This window comes from Sphaeramia orbicularis, chromosome 15, assembly GCF_902148855.1.
Source record: "Sphaeramia orbicularis chromosome 15, fSphaOr1.1, whole genome shotgun sequence".
Taxonomy (NCBI): Eukaryota; Metazoa; Chordata; class Actinopteri; order Kurtiformes; family Apogonidae; genus Sphaeramia; species Sphaeramia orbicularis.
In genome coordinates, this window is record NC_043971.1 from 42,215,978 (window position 1) to 42,231,237 (window position 15,260).

Here is a 15,260-nt window from a genome sequence, read left to right on the forward strand (position 1 = left end):
GAAAAAGTAGCGTGTCTAGTTATAATTAGGCTCGTGATATTCACCAGTTCCCCTCCAGTGGCGGGGATCTGCACGTGGCTGATAAGAACAGTTCATTCATAGCTTGATGTTGGCTGGTGTTCTGTCTTGTCGTGTGAGATTCTTTACTGTATTAGCGCATCTTCAGCACACCCAGCAACTGACTGTTTGTTTACTCATCGACACAGATTTACACTGCCACATTTACATTTGTTTCTCTCCTTTTATCTGTCATATTAGTCAGTTTGTATGCGCAATTGTGCCTTTTTACTGCACAACTCTATACAGTACGCGTGACTCATGTGGATGTAGTGAATGCAGTATAGTACATAGGATTATTTACGGATATGTGAACATCGTGAGCGTTGTGACAGTTCTCCGGTACAGATCTGAAAGGTTGTGACCCTGAGCTTTGTGCTGTGACTCAGAGCAGCTGATACAGATCAAAGGGCAACAATGTCTGCTTGAAATTGAAGTCAGAGTCACAGTAACTTGTAACTTAACAGCAAAAACAGCCACCAGACACCTGAATAAACCCCTGGCCTCCATTGACTTCCCATTTAAAATCAACTTCTTCCTAGAAATACAGTGTCAATACGTTTTTTGTTTTTTTTCCAGGCATCATTCATTGCTTGATTCAGGCTGGTGATTATTGTGTAAATTATTAGCATTAATAACAACTGACGTCTAATAGAACGCTGTCATGTCTGTGATGAGGACTTTGACTGACAGTTCACTCATCTGCAAAGCTCTTTTCATTGAATAGCTCTACTGTAGTTGTCACTGAAGTTTAGCATCGCTTAATGTCAATATTGTCAGTTATCTTCAGCTATTCAGCAAATCAAACCAACCAGCATACTAATTTATGTAAAGCTGACATTACTCGATCAAACAACTGTACGTGCTAACATTTAGTAAGTAGCTGAAATGAGCTGAATTTACTTGGTGGTGTTCAGCATTGCATTGCTTATTTAGCAGCGTGGTTGGGGTTTCCAGTAAGTTATCATTAGCAAAGCGAATTTCAGCCTTTACTCTGTCCCACCAGCTCCACCGTCTTGTACAAATATATCCTCCTGAGACCCAGCAATGCACTTTTGTCTTCTGTAGGGGACAAGAGTTTCACCGTTTTACCTAAAAAAAATGAAAAATACTGTCCACTGCAAAGGACATTCCATAAAAAGATAAAAAATCTATGTGAAAAAAGTGTTGCATCATGCTGTGTCCAAGCAAAGAAATTATTTAATGTAAAAATAGTTTTACTTTCCTGGGTCTTAGGAGGTTAAGGTCACTCCTTGGCTCCAGAACATACTAAACTCTGGGCCTTTAAACGGCAGTCGACCACCCAGTAGGTACCATTATCTATGTCCGTTTCTTTTATATGATAATGCACATCCACCAGCCTCAGCTTTCCTTTTCCAGCGTAGGATATGAGTCACACACATACAGTTGGTCAGTGGCATAAACAGTGACATATCAAATCTACACATCGCACACCTGTACTGATGATGAAGTAGAAGAGTTGACATATACGCACAAAATATACAGACATTGATTTCTGGCTAAAGTCTGTTTTATTTGTCCTGTTCCTTTGGTTTTGTTTGTCTTCATTATGTGCAGATTTTGGAAGATGTCAGTGTTTTTTGCTGAACTTAAATTAGATAAAATATTGTGGGTGTCCTTGTTTTTTTATCGTCGTGACCCTAACTCAATGTGTTACATAAAGACACAGCAGACCTGTGTGACTGTGTGATAAATGACAATGATGAAAAACGTACTCTTTCAGAACCGTTGCTCAGTTTGAAAAAAAAAATAGACTGTAATGGACTCTTGTAAATACATTACATTTATGGAAATATAAGTATATTTGTGTGTGTGGCAGCTTTCAACATGGAAATTCTACATTTCCTATATGAGATCCAACATTTTGCACCATCTTATTTAGGTCTATACTGCACAATGTTTGGTTTTCATGCTGACTCGTATAACTCTGCCACGTTTAAAAATGTGCAATTTGAACCCCACAGAAACCAGCACCTGCAGGAGATGTCAGAGTGACTCAGGTAGAGCTACCCTCCCTTCTGGGCTGCAGCATCTCTCGGCTTGTGTGACCCACACGCATCCCGGGGAGGAGGGGATCTGCCCACTCCCTCCATCTCCACCTGTCCTCCGTCTAGCATCCTTCCATCCATCCTCTCCCCCCTCTTTTCCGCTCTCTTCTGGTGTACTGCCAGAGATCGTGGTTTGGGAGACTCTGCTAAACCAGCCAAAAAAAAAAAAAAAAAAAAAAAAGTGCATCGTGCAACAAAACAATGAAGGAAAATTGCCAGTAGATTTAATGAAAAGATGTCCCAAATATTTGGAGACTAGTTTCAGATTTGGAATATTTGGAAGGGGTGTGAATAGTGTTGTTACAGAGCTGGTTTTGGTTGAGTGTGATTTCTGACACAGAGCTGTCTCTGCAGGGCATGTTTGAGCTGTTCTGCCTCCAAGCTGTTGAGACTAAAGCCCATTTGATATGCTCTTCTCTGGAAGAAGTTGGCTGAATGGAGAGGGGGCAGGATGGGGGATATCATTGACTGCTTAAATGGCTTCCATTACACTTCTGCAACAGCATGATTTTTTTTCCTTTTATTTCACAGGGTTTCATAGCCTTCCATTTGTTTTTTGTTTTTTGTTTTTTTGCATAATATCCCGTACCCACACAGTGCAGACCTACCTGCCAGTGTTTTACAGACCTCTGCCTATTATATCTATAATAAATTGCTTCTTTTTCTTTAATCATCCCACACATTTTCTCAAAAGGCTTCCTTGTCTAGTGCTGCAGTGTTCATGCTCAAAAAGTGTAATTCCTTCATGTAGTATCTTCTCTTTTGTCTGTTATTGTTATCACCAAAACGACAGTGGACCTGCATGCACAGTATCACTTTTTTTATTTTAATGAAAGCCTGGTGTGACTATAGGGCTCACTTAGTAAAATGTGTTGTTTTAGGGCAAAATACAGGTACAGGTGGGCTCTGAGGGTATAGCCATAGCTCAATTTAGCAAGATAAACATGTTTGTGGAAGTGTTATGGAGTGCTGTGACAATGTATAACAGCAGGGATCACAGAAAATTATACAAACTGTTTTAGCGGTTTTGTGCAATCTCACCTTGTTGACTTTGTAATTCATTCTCGAGGATGACACTCTGCAGCTGTCACTGTCAACATCACACTGAGGCAAACACACACAGAGATCTCAGGGTTACATTTAATGTAGCTGCTGTTCAGGAAAAACAAAACATCTCTGTATTATCCGAAAAAGAAAAATAAGCAGCAACAGTGATCCTCAATATGTGCTTTACAGCAATTAATCAGCTCATCATGTATTCATTTATCAAACATTTACTGGTTTCGGGTTTCTCACGCAAAAGGATTTTCTTTTCTGTTTTATTCATTCATAAAGTCTATGTCTGTGTGCTTTGGGCTGTTTTTAATCTGAATAAATCACATGAATCTGGTCTCCTCTGGCAAATGGTGATTCCCCAATTTGAAGCGACTATGCAACTGCATCAGCTGAAGCAATGAAAATGTCAAGAAATGCCAAAGTAGTCACATGCTTAAAAAAATAAGATCACATTACGTCAATTGTGTTTATTGGGGAAGTTTGATTTTCTATTTTTACCCTTCAATTCTTTAGAAAATTGGCTACGACAAGTTTTATAAACATATGGAAAGAATCTCAAGATGGTAAGAAGGCAACACGCACAAATACGGCAGTGAGGCAGCTCAGCCATCACAAAATACTATCAGAAAAATGTGAATTACACGACAGCTATTCACCATATCTTGCATGTTTCAATGCTATGGATCCATCAAAAGGCTTATCAGCCAGCACTCACTTTGTCTATTAAACTGTAAATGTATGTATTGAGAGCAACACAAAGCAATCTTCACCATTTGACCGCTCATATTGCACAATTCTGCAACATATAGAGTAATAAAAACACATCAGAATCGCAAAAAAAAAAAAAAAAATCCTGACTTGGTGTGTAAAGGCCGTCACACTCAGAACTGGTCAGGGGGATTTTTCAACCCTACATTACACTCTGCTGATTCTGCTGAACATTCACCAGGATCCTTATTGAGTCATAATTACTATGTGGTTGCAAGGAAAGAAAAAAAAATGGTTGTGACACTGACATTTGAATATGTGGATGATCCCTTCATGAGTGGCATTTAAGACACAATGGCCCCAAAATAGGTCCTTTGTGCATTCTGGTGTTTCTTTTTAATATCTGAATAGTGCACTGAGAAACTAAAATGATACAGTTTTACTATACTATCAGTTATTCACACTTGAGAACCGTACCTAGTGGTGGTCATTTAGAATCTGCACTTCAAGAGGCTGTAACTGCATCACAACACAGCAGATTTTCAGCTGAGTGGCTCTCTCCATCATTTTTCCCACCCAGAACATACAGTCCATGCAACAGCCTCACTACTAAAATGTGTCAGACAGTTATCGACTAAGTGGGGTCACTATCACACATCTAACTCGGTTATGTAGGGTTGCACACATTTTAACTCTTACATTCAGATAGTTCACAGTCTGTCTTGATTTCACTGGCAAATGATGTGTTGTGTAGCAGAAGGCTTTTACCGCACACAGACACACACAGATGCTTACATACACACAACACTGTCAGAGTTCATAGTAATTAGCATAGGGGTTTCCTTGTTAAAGAGGACTTGTACACACACTTTGTCATTAGTTAATGGGCCTTGCAGCCTGTTACCAGGGCTCAGCCTCCCTCCCTGCTGCTCCCAAAGGGGTTGAGGGGAGGTGAGAACGAGCCAGGGCTTCTGCTATCAGTCAGCCATACAGCATTAAATACAGCCTGGGTGAGGACGGCACATATGTTTCAGGGCATTACTCAATTAAAACCTGTAGCTTCTTAGAAATGGAGCTAAGCGAAGGTTCAGGAGAGTTTCCTGAAAAATCAGCTTACGTTCTGCTCTCGCCACTGGTAGTGGAGAGACGTGACTGGTTATTAGGGAGAGATCTGACTATTGAGACCCAACATTAGACAGAGCCCTCGAACTGTGTCGGTTCAGTCTGGAGTCGCCCACTGCTGCAAACTACAAAATAGTTACCGTTTTTACAACCGACGCAGCCGACTTATTAATCAGTACAATCCCTCAGTCTTGAAGAGGGTGCCTTTGGGCAACGTTCATATCCAATGTTATGTAGCTGGACTCTACCATTTATCGCTAATGTTCAGCAGGGCTTCTCCTTTATCCTCCAGAAATCAGGTTTGATCAAAGATAAGCTATGCTGACCATTTAACATTCATACTGCATCCACCACCACATGTTCACCCCACTCAGTGTTAGTTTAAGCATTAGTAGTACCATTTACCACAGCTTTGATCTGGCCTTTTGCAGATTTTGCTCATCCCGAACTCGACTTATCATTATTTCATGATGTTTAAAACAGTTGTGAGCACAGATCAGACACATAACTCATATATTGTATTTTCTTTCTTTCTACAACCTTCTTACAATCCCGAATGCCTTTATATCTTGAAGCAAGATGCCTTTTCTGTGCTCGTGGAAACCTTGTAGTTGAAGTTAGACCGTGTAAGGTTAACTCAAAGCCTTTAAGTAGTTGACCTTAGCTTGTCTTCAACAGTTAACAGGTGGTTTGTTCATGTAGACAACACATGCTTGAACCTAAAATACGTGAGATTCATGGAACCAGGGTTGTAATGAAGGTAAAACTACTCTTAATTTTATTTTTCATAGTCTTGTTTTTTCTCTAAAAGCCTTGAATATTAGATTTTCTACATTATGTACATGTATTTCTTAATTACACAGAATATTTATTACTAATCTTCAAGTGTTGAACACTGAAACACTCAGCTTTACGCTGACGCCATTGTAGAAATATGTTCAGTTGTCGTTGGCTGCATAAAATGTTGGTTGCAAAGGAACTTCTCTGGAAGTCATTTTTCCTAGGGGCCATTGTGTCGGTTGTTCCCTTGTAAGTTATTGCTCCTTTAATAACATTTTAAAGCTAATAACAGGCTTTGATGTGTGTCATGTTGACTTTTACACAAATGTTTAACAGAGTTTATGTGTATTTAATTCCAACACCCAGTCTGTCAGTATAGCTACATTAGATTATTTTGGATTAGCATTATATGGTTAGTCAGATATCCTCCTAATTTGTGTGTTGATACATTTTGCAGCATGAGCACCACTATTATTAGATACAAATGAATGGGTTAATATTTAGTAACCAGCTGAAATGACTTGGTGGTGTTGTATATTTCCTAGTTTGCCGTTTGCTCAGTGTTTTCAGTAAGTTAGCGATAGTGTTAGTTTGACCCTATTAGCCTGTTCCAGCTCCAGCCTCTGATTCAAACATGATCACTTCTGACCACCAAAACACAAACTCGAGGCTTCAAAACAGTTGTTCACAAACCGATGTGAGATGTCCCAGTGGCTATGTCCATTTCTTGTTTTACAGTCCATGCTTTTCAGGTAGTGTGTTTCTTCAGGGCTTTGTGGGCCGGCTGAGCACAGTTGATTGACACTGGCCTCAAATGTCATCACATCTTGATTCAGGCTTGTCTAAACTCGATTGTTGCATGGAAAGAGACTGCTTCACTTTTTTTTTCTTCCCAGTTGATACCAGGTTTTTCAAGACCTTTGACATAAAAGTACGAACACAAAATAGAGAAATGGCTGTGGCTGCGAATGTGTGAAGGACTTTGGTGCAGATTTAGTGATAGAACAGATGCAGTTACAGATGTGTGATACTGTTGGCAGAGGTTTTAACACAGGGGACTGGGAGGTAAACACCAGGTCATGTAAACTGTAAACTTGCTAAATATGCGCAAAGCCCAGAGCAGACCCAGACTCTATCATGAATGACTTGTGGCCTCGGCAGCTTGTTAAATTCAGTGGCTCGGAGCCACGTTGATATGATAAGTCACTCCATCCCTCCTTTTCTCCTCCGACCCTCTCTCTCCTTCTGTCTCCCTCACAGCGACTCCATCATTCGTGCTCAGAGCTGATGTTTAGGTCTAAATGGTGGGTTGCCAGTTGAAGAGACAGTCCCTCGGTGTGGAGGTGGTGATTTAGTGTGGAGATAAGCTCTCTGTAATGGCAGGGTGGAATAATTCCTCTTTAACTAGGAGGCTTGGCTCTCTCCACCCTCAAAATGAAAAAGTTACCACTGCTCTGCTGTGGTGTTCTTTCCTTTCTTATTCAAATACCATTACTTCTGTCTTTTTTTTTTTTTTTTTTTAACCATAGTCTCATTTGTCTTTGTAAAAACATTTACCATTACCGCCTAAAGTACTTGTAGCCATGGTTCAATGCACAGAAACACAATAATATATGATTTTTTGGTTAATATTAATTATAACTATATTTGTAATTGTAGATAAATACAAGTGTGGACTGAATAGGTCATAGGTTGGCTGTGATGCCCTTGTTATTGAGATTCACACACTTGTTCCAATAGAACAGCAGAGCCTGAATCCTATTCATACAGAAGTTTTTATCTTTTATTTAAAAAAAAAAAAAAAAAAGTACATATCTGGAGCAGATTTGGCCTTGTCATCTCTTCAATATTTCAATATTTGTCTCCAGCTAATTTTTTTTGTGCAAATACTACATGTGGAAACCATACAAGCATGCAACAACACTAGCTACCAACAAAATGTAATGTTGTGTATTAGCCACTGACCTGCTTCAAGAGTAAAATGAGTTTTCCAGATACTAAGTTTCATCAATCTAGCGTTTTTCCTTCATAATCAACTTATGAACTTCTCATTAAATGCTCGTTCCATAATGATAACAATGTCACACACCATATAATAGACGCAAACTTAGTCGAATACTTGTAGATGAGTCTCCACTGCTAATAATATCATCTGCAATTATTTATTTTAGTCCCAAAGCCTAAGCCCTCTGATATTTCTTAACTTTAAAGTTTGACTCGGCAGTGTTCTTTAATAAACAAAAGTGTGAGGTTCTCAAATCACAATACAGCTCTGATCAATTTGATTGGCATTTGGAGAAAACGTAAAAAAATTAGGTCACCGATAGCCCGAGGAAAAAGCATCTCCTGCATGTGATACGTCTGCTGTCTTGTTTTTATTAAGAAAATGAGAGGGTTAAAAAAGCGTGATGAGTCCTTCGAGACGGGAGAGGACTCGCAGAACACAATCGAAGAATAGGCTGTTTGTCGTGAACTGAAGAAAGTGGCAGCATTTGAAGATGTCACAGTGGTTCCTTCCTTCCTATACAGATTAGATCAGCTCCCCTTATCGCTCCGACTCTGTATGCTTCACACGCTCCATTTCAGCTTTTCCCTCTCAGGAAGAAAAAACTGGGAGGTCCTTTGTGCTGTAGATAGATTTCAGTCTGTATTTCACACTGCAGGTAGAGATGGGCTGATGTAGCAGATGTGAAATCAACACAGGCAGTTATCAATGAAGGTTTATTGACTTAGGCTGCCCCCTGGAGGATTTTAGAATATTCTCATCCTGAATGTTACTGCATTGTTGAGACACCTGACAGGCTAACACTATTTACTGCAGGTTTTTGTGTGTGTGCGTGTTAATTTACGTACAGAACCTTAACCATGCACAAACACACAGGCTGCTATAAGTCCATGCTGTTCTGGTGTAACATGTGTGCATATATGTGTGTGTGTTTGTGTTCGCCTTGCAGCCCTGCTGTCGTCGTGGTGCGAGGAGCTGGGTCGTCTCCTCCTGCTGCGTCACCAGAAGAACAGGCAGAACGAACCGCAGGGGAAAGTTCCCATGCAGCCCAGCATGAACAGCATGAAGCCCAGCCTTACACACAGGTCAGTGGGGACTCTCCAGGACGTCTCCTTTCACTTCAATGAACCAGTTCTCTTTTCATTTCAAGGTGGTCTTAAATGTCGAGTAAAATAACTTTTTTCTATAAGTAAAAGAGTGAAAATGAGACTTTGAAGGCAAAAAAAGTAGACTGCAATGTATTAGTGCAGGCTTGAGTTTGCTACAGCTGCAAAACATTTGTTAGAGTTTTTAGTTAACCCTTTATTGGACAAGTGACTATTTTTGGTCATTTCTACACTCATTACAAGACACTGACAGCCACAGTTACAGTGAGGCAACAGTCTCAGGTCCAGTGTGGTCTACAGGGTCCGTAAGGTCCACCTCTGCATGAACAGTGAGTGTACCTGCTTTGTTTGGTACCGTGAAGTAATGGTACTAATGTAAGGGATGATGTTCAAAGGGAGAATGTGGATGTGGACAGGTGTCTGGATCAGCACTTTGGAATGTTCTGACAGTGATGTTCTAATGTTCTAAAATACATGTTCCTTTCACCTTACATGTGTTTTTCTTGTATTTTTTATATATACTTCTTGGATTTTTTTTTTTTTTTTTTTTTTTTTGCTGCTTACAGGCAAAGAACCAAATATGGTAACTTCATTGACCTTGATTTTCTACATAATAATAAAATAAATGTTGAAAAATTTCACAACAGTAATAAAGTCTTGTTATGTCCTCCAATAACACACTAAGGTTGAAAACATGAATTACAGAGTATTTCTATGAATGCCCTGTAAAGCGTTAAAGTAATACTATTTAATACTGTAAAACAACAATCAAATACTACACTCCTATTGGTTGTAGTTGTGTAAAAGATAGTTAATAGAAACTAATGCTAAAACTAACTGTAAAATAATTTAATTTAATTAATTAACAAAAACTGTAATAGTTGTTTTCAAAAGCACAGAAACTAAATAAAAATAATTCGCTTAATTTTCCTTTTCCCTTAATTAATGGTGACAGGTATAAAATGGCTTTGCATAATGTAGGATATTGAATAAAATTTGTTTTTCAAATAAACATTTTTATCCTACTTTTTCAGCTTCTGCAAATCAAGGTTTTCTCCTGAAAAACTGAACTAAAAAGAGTCAGTTCCTACATTTATTAAATCTACTCATGTCCTTGTAGAACTAAAACGTGACTGAAGTGAAAAAATAGCTGAAAAACTAATACAAATTGGAAATAGTAACCAATCTACTGTCAATCTAAATGACCTTTTAGTTCTGAGCATTGACTTCCTTGGCTTCCTGGAAGTATTTTGATCAATAACTGGATATTTGATGACACATTCTCCGTCGTGTACCAGACTGAATCATTAAAGCTGAAGTTGGCCAGAGAAAACTTGAGTGTTTTGGAGAGACTGAGTGCAATAGTGTGTCAGCTACTATTAAGATGTTATGTACTATTCCATTGTTATGTAATAGAAACATGACACAGAGGATTTCCATTGTTAGGATAAGAGTGGGGCTGAGTTTGGGAGGGGCTGGGATCATTTGGGGTGGAGGGACAAACCGACAGCGAATAGAGCAGTGAAGTAATGTTTTGGAGAACATTCTGTGCTTCTGCTCTCCCTCGGTCTCTCCCTCTCCAGCAGAAAGAGTTTGCAGCCAAGTGTGCTGTTTGCTTCTGCTGAGGATCATGGGATATCGTTGAGATTTTATAAGGAAATATTGAACACAGCGTTCATTCCAAGAGCTAACCTCTGAACGAAAACAAACCGTTGTCCAAAAACAGCAGCTCCTTCCCCGCTCCACTGGCTTTTTGCCTGTCCCCATGATGGCTGAACTTGTTTATTATATGCAACAGATTCTCATGTTTCCCCATTTTATTTGTTTTCAATCTGAATGCTAAACATTCCACTTTAACTAGCCATTCCATATGCACTGATTTTCCGTCAGTTCACATCGATATAACTTAAACATATCCATCATTCGCTTCTCATCCAGCAATTTGGAGTTTAGGGTTTGTTTTTTTTTTCTATTTCACTCTAGCGGTTTTTAGCGTTTTTTTTTTTTGGCTCTAAATATGTTTTGAAATATAATGCCAAACATGTTAAATTGACTAACATTTTGGCAAGAAGAATTCCCAAATTATTCACATTTTTTGGATGAATGCACAGCTCTTCTGGCTATTTGTTGGCATTTTCTGCTGGTCATTTGGAATTTTCAGTGACACTAGGCACATGTTTATGTATTTCTCCATTTCCCAGTGATGGATCTTTTCCCTACGACTCCGTACCCTGGCAACAGAACGCCAACCAGCCCCCCGGGTCCCTGTCTGTGGTTACAACAGTGTGGGGTGTCACCAATACTACACAGAGTCAGGTGAGATTGTCATGTGTATCTGATGTGGAATACTGCTCTCTGAATATTACATTTCTATATTACATGCTTTGTTATTTCTAGGTGGCTTCTTTTAAAATGGGAACTAGGTGACACTTCACATTATGCAGTTTATTTCTTTATTTAATGTGTGATCCATCTCACATTGAACAAATGTAACTACACAAATCCCATTCTATTCTATTGTCATAAATGAATGAAATGGTGATAGCGGAGTCCTACACTGATAATTAAGCAGTAAAGCAATTGCAATTACCATGAAATATCAAAGTAATAACCACACAATACCTTTATATTAACAGAGGTATAATTTGGTATGAGTTGAAAAAGAACATAATGTTAAAAAAGGAAAAATGCATGTAAAGACTGCAATATAAATATGGAGGCAAAATTTTTACTAACAGATCATAACCTTTTCACAATAAAAGGCTTCTATCACTTTAACATATGGAAGAACACAGTGGTTGTGTTAATAATAAAGGTTTAGTGTGGTTATAACTTTGTTTTTTCCATGGGAATTGCAGTTGCATTACTGCTTTAGTTACTGGTTTGTTACTCCACTATGACTGTTTCCTTCATTAATTTCAGTAGAATAGGATAAACTGGTACTAGAATGACATTAATAGTATAATAATGTGATAATAATAAAGTAAGATAAGCTGAAAATTACATGAACACATCACAGAAATTCATCCTCCTTTGTGTTCTTGTAACTTTCCCTTTTGTTTCAAGGTAATAATGTACAAATTGTGCCGTATTGTTATTTCCAGGTGCTGGGGAACCCAATGGCTAACAGCAACAATCCCATGAATCCAGGGGGTAACCCTATGGCGTCGGGTATGTCCGCCAGCGGAGCAGGACTCAACTCTCCTCAGTTCAGTGCTCAGCAGCAGCAGTTTCCAAACAAAGGAGGCTCCAACCAACCGTACATGCAGCAGGGCATGTACGGCAGGCCCGGCTACCCAGGAGGCCCTGGGGGATATAGTGGGAGGTACAGTGACGGCACATGTACAACTGTTAAAAAAAAAACAAAAACATAAGATAAGCCTTGAAATATGATTAAAGCTGGAATTGTGTATTTTCTGCAGTTATTCTGGAGGTCCAAACACTGCTCCAGGAGGTATGGGAATGACGTCCCACACACGACCTCCTGGTGACTTCACTCAACCGGCCGCTGCCGCCGCAGCTGCTGCTGTCGCCGCCGCCGCCGCTACAGCAACAGCCACAGCGACCGCCACCGTGGCAGCGCTGCAGGAGACCCAGAATAAAGATATGAATCAGTATGGACAGGTACAGTACGAGAACACACCTGCCAACACACACTTACAGCTACATCTAATTACCACATCAGGCTACACAAAGCAGACACGCACAGAAAAACATCCTCCAACCCCTAGAGACCCCGGATAACTGTGTTTAAGTCTGAAACCCTGCATTTTGCTTCCAGATGTGTTCTTCGTTCCAAATGGGCCCCACTCAAGCCTACAACAGCCAATTCATGAACCAGCCAGGCCCTAGAGCCCCCCCTGGAGGCATGAATCCAGCCAGCATGGGATCAGGCATGACCAATCCCAACATGAGTGGGCCTCCGATGGGCATGAACCAGGCTCGAACGCCGGGCATGGGGCCTTTTGGAGCGCACGGCCAAAGAATGCCTCAGCAGGGGTATCCTGGAGGACCTCGACAGGGCATGCCCATGCAGGGGATGAAGAGGCCGTATCCAGGGGATGTGAGTGGAAACCTCTGAAGTGTAAATATCGGTATATTTGTGCCATGTTTCACTGCAAGTAACTGATTCAGCATTCTCTGACTCTTCCAGGGGAGTTATGGCGGTCAGCAGTATGGGCCTAACAGTCAGTTCCCACCTCAGCAGGGACAGTACCCTCCATCCAACACCTCTAGGCCCCTGCCGTCTCCTAACTACCCCGGTCAGAGGATGCCAGGGCAGCAGGGCCAGGGCCAGTACCCCCCTGGTGTTCCAATGGGCCAGTACTACAAGGTCTGCTCCTAACTCTTCCAAAAATACACCAGCCTTTAACTATTATTTATTGTAGACACTAACTTAAAGTTGAAGGTTATACATTATACATTTATAGCACTATCTCAGAATCCTGCCTGGTTTTGAAGTAACCCAGAGAGAAGTGTAAAAAAGAAAAAAATCATTCTGTGTCTGTGTTTCCTTCACAGCCTGAGCCCTTTAACGGTCAGAACACAAATTTCTCTGGAGGTGGATACTCTTATGGCCAAGGCACTGGGGTAAGTTTTTGATTCCCTTTAGTATGAACACTTGTGTTTCTACTATGACCTATTGTGAGGCCGCTGTGTCTGGCATTATCTTCGTCTTTATCTGCGTCTTTGTTGTCGTCTTCGTTAGCAGTTTCTTCAAACATCGTCTACTGGTCGGATTAATTTCAAATTTTATATGTAGCTTCTATGTAGCTTATATGTAGACAGTGTCTATAAAGTTTGTTCACGGTTTTGAGAAATTTTGATTTTTGAATTTTGGATGAATTTTTGAAATATTTTAAATTTGTCTTTACTTATAATAATATAATGGACCATATTTTGATGATTTATAACATGGAAATGGTTAGAGATATCAATATAGTTACTATTGAGCACTGATAGGAACTCATTTATGGACTTTCGTTTAATTAGTTGAGTTCTCCTCTAGTGAAAGTCCCGCCCACTTCTATTGGGAGATTGATATCCTGTATGAAGACCACAGGACTCTAAAACAGGGGCAGAACCTGACAAACTCACACATTCAGGTTGTTATTGGTGCTTGGTAGAACATGCTGGTGAGACACAGGGCCATTGGTCCTATTTTTCTTCTGTGGATTAAGCTGACTGGACACTACATAGTAACTCTAACTGAATCCCACCCTCCAACCCCTGATGTAAGCAGCTCCTAGCTTTAGACCTGCCAAGTGTCGGTGCAGGTCCAGGTGCAGTTTTCCTGGTGGAGACTGGAGCTGGTTCTTTGGCTGACCTTGTTCACGATGAGGAACTGGTTTCAAACTGGGTCATGTGTGGATGTTTTATCCAGATGTGCTGATCATTGGACTTTTGTGTTCTCTACAGCCTCCCAGGCCTGGTAACTACCCCCACTCCCCCGTCCCTGGTAACCCCACGCCCCCGATGACTCCAGGAAGCAGTATACCTCCATACCTGTCGCCAAACCAGGATGTCAAGCCCCCATTCCCACCTGACATGAAACCAAATATGACAGCGCTTCCGCCCCCTCCAAGTGAGTAACTCAGCAGCTGTGGAACTCATGATGAAGGCCTGTTAGATTTTAGCATGTGCTTTTTTTTTTTTTTTTTTTTCTCTTTTGCCCTTATTTGGTTTCTAACATTGGGAGCTTAATGTATTTCACAGTCTCTTCTTCATTTCTGCACACTCATTATTATTATTATTATTATTACCTCCGCCAAGGAGGTTATGTTTTTGCCAGGGTTTGTTTGTCTGTCTGTTTGTTTGTCTGTCCGTTAGTGTGCAACATAACTCAAAAAGTTATGGACAGATTTTGATGAAATTTTCAGGGTTTGTTGGAAATGGGATAAGGAAGAAATGATTAACTTTTGGGGGTGATCCGGAAGAAATCCTGGATTCTGGATCACTTTGAAATTTTCGTTAACAGTGTGGTAAATGGGGCCAAAATTTTCGTTTCCCAATATCTCGCTTAATTATTGACCAAAACTCATGAAATTTAACTCAGGAATTGACAATGGGGTCCTCTATCACATTTCAAAGGCTGATCCGGCTCTGATCCGGCTCTGATCCAGAAGGCGGATTTTATTTTAAAAAATAAATGTAGGATTTGTATCACCGATTATGTGGGGAATTTTTGCGCTTGGTGGAGGTCTGCGCTCTCCGAGTGCTTTTCTAGTTATTATTATTATTATTATTATTATTATTATTAATAATAATAATAATAATAGCAATAGTAGTATTAGTTTTTGTCACTTTCAGTCACATTAACATTTTTTTTAATCTTTTTTTTTTATTGTATTTGATAGT

General features: G+C 40.0%; 1 protein-coding gene across 5 annotated transcripts in view; it reads left to right on the forward strand.

Annotated features, from left to right (window-relative positions):
• Positions 1 to 15,260, forward strand: part of zmiz1a (zinc finger, MIZ-type containing 1a) — a 150,200-nt gene that overhangs the window by 123,390 nt on the left and 11,550 nt on the right. For 4 of the 5 annotated variants that reach the window (XM_030155484.1, XM_030155486.1, XM_030155488.1 and 1 more), the window contains 8 exons: positions 8,747 to 8,882; positions 11,105 to 11,219; positions 12,008 to 12,228; positions 12,326 to 12,527; positions 12,685 to 12,966; positions 13,057 to 13,236; positions 13,425 to 13,493; positions 14,322 to 14,487. In XM_030155484.1, the coding sequence (XP_030011344.1) occupies positions 8,747 to 8,882; positions 11,105 to 11,219; positions 12,008 to 12,228; positions 12,326 to 12,527; positions 12,685 to 12,966; positions 13,057 to 13,236; positions 13,425 to 13,493; positions 14,322 to 14,487 (1,371 nt within the window). Of the gene's footprint in view, positions 1 to 1,915; positions 2,079 to 8,746; positions 8,883 to 11,104; positions 11,220 to 12,007; positions 12,229 to 12,325; positions 12,528 to 12,684; positions 12,967 to 13,056; positions 13,237 to 13,424; positions 13,494 to 14,321; positions 14,488 to 15,260 lie in introns of those variants that run through there. The other variant, XM_030155485.1, reaches the window with a different exon arrangement.